Below are 11,009 nucleotides of genomic sequence, written 5' to 3' on the forward strand. Positions count from 1 at the left end.
TCAAAAACAGTGAGAGGATAATAAGTAAAAGACATCTAAGGTCCAAACAACTTTGGCATAAGGCCCAAATATGTCGTTCGGCCTAATTTAAAGTAGTTCTTTCTAAAATACATAAGTATCAAATAGTTTTCAATCAAATACATAACTTTATAGTTGCTACGGGATGGACCAAGTCACAATCCCAATGGTGCACGGCCACACGCTCGTCACCTAGCATGTGTGTCACCTCACAATAGTGAAACGATGTGAAATTCGGGGTTTCATACCCTCAGGATATGATTTACAATCATTACTTACCTCAAACTGGTTAAATCCCTACTCCGCGATGCCCTTGCCTCTGGAATCGGTCCCCGAACGTCCCGAGTCTGACCAAAAGCAATACAATGCAATCAATATAGGCCAATGAGCCAATTCTATACGAAAATTTATCAATTTAGACCAAAATCCCAAAATTCACCCAAACCCGGCCATCGGGCCCACATCTCGGAATCAAACAAAAATACCTAAAACTAGAAACTTCATTCACTCACGAGTCTATACATACCAAAATTATCAAAATCCGATATCAATTGCTCCCTCAAATCCTCAAATTAAACTCTCCAATTTCCAAGCTCTAACCCCTCAATTTCATCCCTAATATTTACCAATTTCATGCTTAAACAACTGAAAATTATCATAATCACAAGTATTGAGCCCAAGTAACTTAACTCAATGAGTATCCCCTTGATTCCCTCTTCAAAACCTTCCAAAACCCTCAAAAATCCGAATAAAAATGGTGAAGAATGGCCAAAATTCGTGAAGGGTCCAATATATACCTTCTGGCCAGGCACTTCCGCACCTGCAGCCTTTTTCTCGTACCTGCACAACCACTTCTGCGGTTCAAACAACCGCACCTTCGGTTTTCACTTAAAATTTCAAGAATGAATCTGTGTCCAAGGAACCACACCTGCGGGCTAGCAGATGCGTCAAACCAACCGCATTTGCGGCTCTTCTCTTGGCCCTTAATTTCCACATCTGTGGCTCACCACCGCATTTGCATCCTCGCACCTGCGGTCCCCAATCCGCAGGTACGAAAACATCAAAAGCAGCAGCTTCAGCTGCATAATCTCATTTCCAAATCCCCTGTTAACCATCTGAATTCATCCCGAGGCCCTCGGGATGTCAACCAAAAATACCAACAAGTCATATATCACCATTCAAACTTAGTCAAACCTTCAGAACACTCAAAACAACATCAAAATACCAAATCACCCTCGAATTCAAGTCTAAGAACTTCTAAACTTCTAAATTCCGCAAATGATGCCGAAACCTACCAAATCACCTCCGAAAGATCTGAAATTTTACACACACGTCAAAAATGATACTACGGACCTACTCCAATTTCCGGAATTCCATTCCGACCTCGATATTAAAATTTTCACTGCAGACCGAGAACGTCAAATTTTCAATTTCGCCAATTCAAGACTTAATCTACCACTAACCTCCAAATCATATTCCGGACGCGATCTCAAGTCTAAAATTACCTAACGGAGCTAACCGAACCATCAGAATTCACATCCGAGATCATTTACATATAAGTCAACATCCGGTTTACTTTTCCAACTTAAACTTCTAAAGAGGAGCCTAAGTGACTCATTCCACACCGAAACCTCTTAGCACCCGAACCAACCAACACGATACGATGAAATACAACTGAGGAACTCACAAAGAAGTAGAAATGGGGAAACAGAGCTATAACTCATGAAACGATTGGCCGGGTCGTTACAATTAGTGTATGACTTCTTCGTGGTGCATAAGTTTCATTTAGACCCATTAGAAACTTCATAACTTGTTGGTGTAAGAACATAACAAATTGTCTGGACTTCTCATAGTCACAACCAGGAAAAGGGATAATTGACTCAAATTCATCCCACAAATCATTCAACCTAGAAAAGTACACAAATACACTAGAGATTCCTTGTGTTAAGGAACTTATTTCCTTGTTAATATGATAAGTTTTTGTGGCATTCACCTTAGAAAATCTATCTTTCATGGATTTCCACACCTTTTCCGCATCTGAAGAGTATAAAATTCCTCTTCTAAGTTTTGGTGCTACTGAACTGACTAGACTATAGTATATCACCGTTCCCATTGCCTTAACCTAACTATGTCTTTATCATACTGTTCTCTAGTACAGGTTCCACCTATAAAGCCTAGTTTATTCTTCACCAGTAGTGACATAATCATAAATCTACTCCATTCCAAATAATTTTTTGTTCCAATTAGTAATTCTGGCACAAGTGAAATACCCGGCGTGTCCGAAGGATGCACATATAACAGATCATTGCAATTGACTGTTTGAGTGTTTGCATGTGACGATCCATCAGGAGTATTAATTGCCATTTCTGCAAAAAATGATGAATTTTGAAGGATTCACAAACAGTGAACAATTTTAAAAAAAGCGAGAAAATATTGGGGAAAATTAGAGATTTGAAGAGGTTAATGAGATGTTGAAGCTTGACTGTCAGAATCACATGGAGCCGTGCTCTGATACCATGTGAAGATAAAGCCTTAAGTCCTCCATGTCTGAGCTTCACAGAAGGATCGAGAGTAGAGATGAAGAGAGAAGAAGAAGAAGAAGAGAAGAGATAGAGAGAGAAATGTATATCTCATTTCTTAACTAATGAAATAAAATGTACTGTACACCTAACATAACAAACTAACCCACCTTTTACACTAAACCATTAACTAACTACTTATCTACACCTTCTAGAACAATACTATTTAAATGGCTTTAGGTACAACTATACTAAGCTAATAATTTCTATAATTTACAAGTACAAAACTAGAATTTTAGTTTCTGTACTTAGTGAAGTAATTTTTTGTAAGGGTTAGTGTTTATATTGGATTGAGTGACTTGTAAACAAATTTTTAAACTATTAATGTATTTTTAGCATTTTGAAGTCATGGAAAATTAACCTCTATTTTTAAGGAATGCGGGGGGGGGGGGGGATGGGCTAAAGTGGGATAAGTTCGATGATGTGAATTACCTCATGACATCCATCTCAGTGATATGTCAGGCCACATGAGATAATTTTGCCATGGTGGAGGGCCCTAATGGCAGAGGAATATTTTTGGGAAAAGGCTAGATTTATCTCTATACTTTAGCAAATTATCTACGTTTATCCCTAGTGTTACTATCAGTCCAAATATATCCTACCGTTAAAAAAGCAGACAAAAATACCCCCAATCCTAACAACTATCCATTGTGGCAAATACCCCCTCAATAAAAAAATGCCACGTAATTAAATAACCCAATCATAATCTTTCTTTCTTAATATTTCTTTTTCATTCTAAATTTATATTTTTTTCTTTTCTCTTTTTTTTCTCTCACCTTTTCCCTACTATTAGAATCCTCCCCTTTCTCTCCCATGCCCTCCACTATTATCGTGGATAATAAAACTTCACTGGAAAAATGGTTTCTGTCCTTTAGCAATTGCTTACACCGGCGAGATCAACCAGTCGACTAGGCTCTCTCTCTTTCTCTCTCTCTCTTCTGCTATAACAACTAGCGACCTATATAAAAATATCCACCACCACCTATATAAAAAAAGATCTGTTTGAACACCAAGGAAACCACCAGACCTGAAAACTCTTTGACCACGATTCACCTTTCTTGCTTATCCATATCCAACTCATGGTAAAAAAAATTAAAACGTCGGCGAGCACCACTGGCCCCAAAAATAGTAGATCGGAAAAACACAAAAATAGACTAGTATAAAAATCAGAAAGACAGAATGGAAGTGGCTCCACTATCCATATCTTGCAGGAAGTTGCTCTGGCATCTGTCGTTATTTGTAATAGTGTTTTGATTTTTTCCCCTTTGCCTTGTCTTGTTCATTTGTTGTTGCTTCCTCGGAGCTCCGATTTGCGCCCCCCCCCCCTCGCTGTTTTGGCCTATAAGTTTTGGTCAACTTTGTTTCACTTGATACCATACAATATGGTTGAAAAGTTGTTATCTACTTTACGTTGGTTTACAATATTTTCTTTCACAAACTTTTGTTGGTTTATTTCTTTCTTGGATATGGCTGATTTGGAAAATACTACACAATGTATTAACCAAACCAAGAGTCCTTTTTGTTTTAAAAAAGTGAAAACTACTGATTTTTTTTAAAATGTGGGATAAATATGGTTGGCAGAGGTTGGAAATGGTTGTGGAATATAGTCTTAGTGTGGTTCAAGGTGGAGAACGATGGTTCAGGGCGCCGCAAAGTATTAGATACCTAATTCTTTCATGGATTAGGTTTGCTCTAATGGTGGAGGCAAGGGATTCAAATGTTCGGGAAAAAAGAGAGAAAAGAAGAAAAGAAAAAAGAATAAAAATTTAGAATTAATTATGTGGGTTATTTAGTTATGTGACATTATTTGTTAATGGGTCCTTTGTGACATGGACAACCGTTAGAGTTGGGGTATTTTTGTCTACTTTCTTAATGGTAGAGACGTATTTGGACCGATAATAGAATTAGGGATAAATGTGGATAATTTTACTAAAGTAGAGGGATAAATCCGACCTTTTTGCCAATATTTTTCAACCAATTTTATGATGTCGGGGCTATGGTGGACTTATAGTATAACAGAGGGTATAAATAAATATTTTTGAAAAGTAGAGGGGTATTTATAACCCTTGAAATCGGACAACAAGAATCTGTACCTAACAATACCAACCATTTATAAATTCAAATAATACAAAGTCTAATTTGCCCTTTAACTACCCCTTTTTTTGGGCCACCAACTACCCCTTGTATTTTGAAACTTGCGGAAAGAAGAGAGTATATAGTATGCATATGGGTAAGCGTCGAATGATTCTCTTTCCTTATAGAGAAGAGAGGAATAAGAGAGAATGATTTGTTAGATGTGATATGGTGCATTTAACACGTTTCCAAAATTAAAGGGTCTAAAAGTAATCCTGCCCAATAACAACAAATCGAAGCTAATCTCTCTCATCTCATAGCTGTAAGTGAAAACACAAAAGGAGCACTTCGAATCATGAGAATTATTTGAGCCTTTGTTACACTTTTATGCTCTTTACCAATAAATTGGGATTCCCGTAATGCAAATCTCTCGGTCAATCCAATGTACCTGGACACCTCAGTATTATTCACATGAGATGCTGAGGAGCTTTAAACCCTATATTTCCCGCACCTTCTCCAGCAGCATTAGAAGCAGAAAATACCCTTTTCCAATGGCGAATTTGTCCACCGTTTCAACACAGAAAGAGGCTGTTTCTACTCAACATGAGTCAACCCAGATTGTCCCTAAGCCTTTGCAGGTAACCCCTTTTGAGATTATTTGTTTATTTTTCTTCGGACTTAGCATTTGATAGACAATTGAAGGGCAAAGTTATTTTGTAATCCATCAAAGTTAATGTCTAATCCATTTTAACTAGCGTTTAGCCATAGATTTCAAATTTGTTTTGAAAAATTTGATTTGGGTGAAGTTTGGTTCGAAGATGAAAATGTGTTTGGACATACGTTCTCAAACCATATTTTCCAACTTTATTTTGGAAAAACATGTATATAATTCCCAAGTTTTGGGATTTTGGCCCAAAATCAGCAATTGGGGTGATTTTGGGATTTGGGGTTTGGGATTTGGGATTTTGCCAAAATGTGGTCAAAATTTATGGCTAAACATGAGTTTTGAAAATAAATTCCAAATTTATTTTGGCAAAACTCAGAGCCAAACGGTTAGTCTTCCAAGTTAAAATTTTTAGGGATCCAAAAAAGTCCATTGAAGAGGATAGTTATTGTGTGATTGTCTTTTGCAGCTATGTCAGTTGAGGCTTTTTTCTTGCTTCTATTTTTTTGTCCGTTAGTGTTACTACTTTTTCTCCCTCTTTCACAACGAAAGAAGATGGAGGATGTTAGGCTCTGTATTTTGCGGGCGAGATGCTGCCCAACTCTTGATATGACCTTTTACCTTTATTTGACATTAGATGTAAGGATCATAACATGTAGTAGTATTAGATGAGAATAATAGAATCAGTTGACTCTATGCCTCAATTTAAGTTGGTGCAAATCTTGGAGATCAGGTGTAATTCCAAATAACAAAAACACTATGTGATTTCTTCCCAGGTGTCTACCTTTGTTGGACAGAGTTATAGATACCTCTGTTGGTGGGAGATAGCAGGTATTCAGAGAAATAGTCGAGGTGCACGTTACAGCTTAAGGGCCGGATACCACTGTTATTTTAAAAACAAATAATTGACCCTACGCCTCAATCTGAAATTAGTTAAGGCTGGTTGTATAAATCCTCTATGTCCTCAACATCCCTTGTTATTTCATCAATTACAATGTTGTTTCAAATTTTATGCACCTTGGAATCTCATTATGTATCCATGACTACGATAAGTAAGTGTGGTCTCCGACAAATTGTTGTTGTAAACCTCATGTGTTTGGGAAAATTCTCTCTTTCTCTCTCTTCTATTTTCACACTTGTGCTCCGTCATACATGTCCATTATGGTCTTTATATATTTGATATGAAATCTTTGCTTCTCAAGCACACACATCTAATATTGGACTTGCTTCTTTATCGCCTTTGTTATATTGAATTCATGTTTTATCGTTCTTTCCTGAAGCTTCATGTGCGATTCGTAAGTTTAATACCACGACTACACAACTTTGAAAATCTCGTTTGTTCTTTTATGTCAGAATTAAGGTACTCTTTGTCTACTTTTTTCTTCTTTCTGATATTTAATATAATTTTGAATTGCTTAATCAGCCATATACTCTGACCTCCCAAAGACATTTCCAAACCTTATAGAGATATCCTCTCATCCACAAGTTGCCCGACCTCTCATATGTTTCATGGCATCCTTTGCTTCGATCTTCTTAGTTCTATGAGTATACTTAAGGGGTTTTGCATGTCTTGAATGTATGAAAATAAACTAATTTGTTCTGATGATGTGTGTTGAGCATTTCCTTCTTCCATTGGTTTCATAATCTCCTACGAAAATTTGTCCGGTGTTGTCTTTAATGCACTTCACTTGATTCAAGTCTTTACCCCTCTTCTCTCTCAGTCATGTTAGTTTATAAATTTTTTCCTCTCTTTCCCAAGTCCCTAACTTTTGGTGGAAATCATCTTAGGCTGTATTCTTAGCTTCTCTCTTCTCTTGAGTCTCTGTTATACTCTTCAAAGGGTACTCCATCTTCGGTTGTTGCTAACTCCCAGTACCACTCTCTTTGCTTTAACAATTATCTACACACCTCCATGATTCTTCAGATCAAGGTCTTAGATCTTTAGACACATGTATAACTTCATTTACTTTATTAATGCAAATGTCATTTCCTATAATATGTGTCTCGTCTTTTAAGTCTAATGCTCCCTCCTTCAGTTACGTGTTCTTAAAAGCTACTTGATCTGTGTACTCCTCACATTTGATATTCGTAAAGTCTTGGAATATCTTGAGACATTGAAGGGCCACCGGTGAATGAAGAGTCATTGTTGGCACAGAGAAATAGGAAGAAACCACTTAAGTTAGACTAATGACAACCTCAAACTTACATAATGATGGAGAACATGTGCTTAAGAAAAGTGGGTCAGTGTGCTTAGGCAACAGGCAAACGTTCCAGATGAAAACAACTATGGCAGATGGCCACATGGGAAGAAACCACTTAAATTTTTTGCCTCTTCTGGAACCCTGGTCCCCCATCGACCATTCCATCTTCATTGACCGCTAAGTTAGATACTAATTATTATGCATGCTCTCTGTCCTCACTGTTCCCTTTGTTTTGGTCTGCTCCAAATTCAAATATATGTTAGCTACCTCTTCGATCAAATTGTTTGGATGATAATCAGAAGTCTTGAAAGGTTTTCTGCTGAAAAGTAAACAAGGAGAAACCAATTGAATAAACATTGGGAAGAGTTTTTGGACCGTTTGAGGAATCCCTCATGACTGTTATCTTCAGTTTGTGAGTTTAGTTGTTAAATTTATGCATGACAATACTGAAAGGTCTAAAATTGTTCCAGAACATGTCTAGATTCTCCATAAAGATAGTTAGAATATTAAATACAGAAAAGGTTCAAATATGCCATCGAACTTTAAGAAATGGCCTATCTATGCCATCCGTTAAAAGTCGGATATATTCATGCCATTAACGTTATACTATTGGCTCATATATGCCATTTTCCACTAACGGAACCCTACTATTACCAGATTTTGCCACATAGCATCATCATCTACTGCCACATAGATTTTGCCACATAGTGGATAATGGCATATTTGAGCCATTTTCGTATTTAAATAAGAAAGCTCCTTAAAGCATATTAGGTGGGAGACCAGTTAAGAAAGTTGTGATCTTTCTTTCTCATGGACAGCAGTTGAGAGGCAATCTCAACAGCCTTCTGAAACCTATGATCTCAACACATGATGCTGCAGTAGCATGTCCTTAGTAAAAAAGGAGTGCTGCTGTTCCATATTAGACCATAAGCCTGAATTGGAGGATGCTTGGTTACACTTAATCTCTCATAAAACCTCATGCTAGAATTACAGCCTGCTGTGATGCAAAAGATGCGGAACATCAAGCGACTGAACTATCTCGCTTTGACACAAAGTATACTGAGAACCTAGGAAGCACAAAAATGCTTGTTTGAGACAGCATATTCTGAATACTAATTGGACCTCCCTGATATGAGCTCATTATTCGTTCAATTTTTTCCTTCTTGTAACCTCCCTGATATCCCAGACCCCATTTGTGGGAAAATACTGGGTTTGTTGTTGTTGTAACCTCCCTGATATGAGCTCATTATTCTTGTAATTTATTCTTTCGTGTATAGCTCTACAATAATCCATGCATTTCTCTGGTAAATTGACTAGAAAGAAAAGAGAAGAATCCCTGCTAAATTTAGAGATTTAATTTTGTATTTGATGTTCTTTTAGTAGCCCCAAGAAAAGATAAAGAGAATTTAATCGACGAAGAATCTGATATGCAGTTGCACATCATGCCTTCATGAAGTAATAAGAAAAAAGAATCTCCTTTTTTTTGTGTGTTGAGATATTGGGTGTTCTTGTTTGCCTTTCAATTGAGTAATCTTGCTGTTTCTTTTAGGTTGCCAAGCGCTTAGAGAAGTTCAAAACTACAATTTTCACCCAAATGAGTATGCTAGCCATCAAGCATGGAGCTATAAACCTTGGCCAGGGCTTTCCCAACTTTGACGGCCCTGATTTTGTAAAAGAAGCAGCTATTCAAGGCATTAAGGAAGGTAAAAATCAGTATGCTCGAGGATATGGAGTCCCAGACCTCAACTCTGCTGTGGCTGCTAGATTCAAGAAAGACAGTGGACTTGAGGTTGACCCTGAAAATGAAGTTACTGTGACTTCGGGCTGCACCGAAGCAATTGCTGCAACCATTTTGGGCTTGATAAATCCTGGTGATGAGGTTATCCTGTTTGCTCCTTTTTATGATTCTTATGAGGCTACTTTATCTATGGCTGGAGCAAAAATAAAGGGTATTACTTTAAGACCGCCAGATTTTTCTCTTCCAATTGATGAGCTAAAATCAGCAGTATCAAAGAGTACTCGAGCAATCCTTCTAAACACTCCTCATAACCCCACAGGGAAGATGTTCACTCGAGAAGAACTCAATGTCATTGCCTCTCTGTGCATTGAGAATGATATTCTAGTTTTTGCTGACGAAGTATATGACAAACTAGCCTTTGAAATGGAACATATTTCAATTGCTTCTCTTCCGGGGATGTACGAACGAACTGTGACTATGAATTCTTTGGGAAAGACATTTTCGCTGACAGGCTGGAAAATAGGTTGGGCGATTGCTCCTCCTCATTTGACATGGGGAGTAAGACAGGCTCATTCCTACCTTACCTTTGCAACATCCACCCCGATGCAATATGCAGCAGCAACTGCCCTTAGAGCCCCAGATTCTTATTATGAGGAGCTTAAGAGGGATTACTCGGCCAAAAAGGCAATATTGGTGGAGGGGTTAAAGGCAGCTGGTTTCACAGTATACCCCTCGAGTGGAACGTACTTTGTGGTTGTTGATCACACTCCTTTTGGGCTAGAAAATGACATTGCCTTCTGCGAATACCTGATCAAGGAAATTGGTGTTGTAGCCATTCCAACTAGCGTATTCTATCTAAATCCAGAAGAAGGGAAGAATCTTGTCAGGTTTACCTTCTGCAAAGATGATGATACTCTTAAAAGTGCAGTGCAGAGGATGAAGGAGAAGCTGTCAAAGAAGTGAGGAGCTGTAAGGGAGACATCATGCACTGACTGTCTTATTGTTCTGGCATGAATTGTTTGTAACTTGTGATAATTACTAGTAGTACATTGTTTGCTGATAGTCATTTTCTGAAAGGTGAGGCTCAATAAGAACTTAGCATGTTGTAACCCTGAAAACATAGGAACGGGAAGCAGTTGGAGATATATGCCCATTCTTGATATTATGAAACTGCCCCAACCCTCCCCAAAGCCACACTCCCTCGGGAGGGCTCTCTTCTTAATTAATAGATAGGGGCAACATCACACATTTCACTTCAACTTCAAAACATCTTTGCAAATTGAGAGTATGATTGATTGCTTATTATGTGACAAATAGGAAATTTTATTTTGTAGTACTCCCTCCGTTTCAAATCAGATGAGGTACTTTTATTTTTAGTATGCTCTAGATAAATGACACATTTCTAAACTTGGAAATAATTCAACTTTCAACTTCTCATTTTACCCATTTTACCCTTAAATGAGAAGCTTTTATAACCACACAAATGTCATGGCTCCATAAAGCTTTTACCCCTTAAGCTTTTAAGACCACTAGTTTCAAAAGTCTTTTTTTCCTTAAACTCCGTGACGAGTCAAACTATCTCATCTAAATTGAAATGGAGGGTATAATATTTTTGGTCGTGTTTGATATACTATATTCGGTTTTAATTTTTTTTAAAAGAATTTGTACTCTTTACCAACATAGTACAAGATTTAAAGTTATATAAACCGACAAAAAAAAAATATACATAATAGAAA

The 11,009-nt window shown here is 37.5% G+C and overlaps 1 protein-coding gene across 1 annotated transcript; it reads left to right on the forward strand.

The window, feature by feature from the left end:
• Window positions 1-4,839: 4,839 nt before the first annotated feature.
• LOC107763647 (uncharacterized) lies at window positions 4,840-10,609 on the forward strand. The gene is made up of 2 exons (XM_016582134.2): window positions 4,840-5,308; window positions 9,085-10,609. The coding sequence occupies exons 1-2, from the start codon at window positions 5,090-5,092 to the stop codon at window positions 10,234-10,236; spliced, it is 1,371 nt and encodes a 456-aa protein (XP_016437620.1). The 5' UTR covers window positions 4,840-5,089; the 3' UTR covers window positions 10,237-10,609.
• Window positions 10,610-11,009: the final 400 nt, after the last annotated feature.

Source organism: Nicotiana tabacum, chromosome 16 (genome assembly GCF_000715075.1).
Source record: "Nicotiana tabacum cultivar K326 chromosome 16, ASM71507v2, whole genome shotgun sequence".
In the NCBI taxonomy this organism is placed as follows: Eukaryota; Viridiplantae; Streptophyta; class Magnoliopsida; order Solanales; family Solanaceae; genus Nicotiana; species Nicotiana tabacum.

Bases quoted from the DNA above. Each gene is read 5' to 3' on its own strand.
- LOC107763647 (XM_016582134.2), top strand. From the start codon at position 5,090: ATGCAAATCTCTCGGTCAATCCAATGTACCTGGACACCTCAGTATTAT. The intron at 5,309-9,084 runs GTAACCCCTTTT...TGTTTCTTTTAG, and splicing joins TTGTCCCTAAGCCTTTGCAG to GTTGCCAAGCGCTTAGAGAA.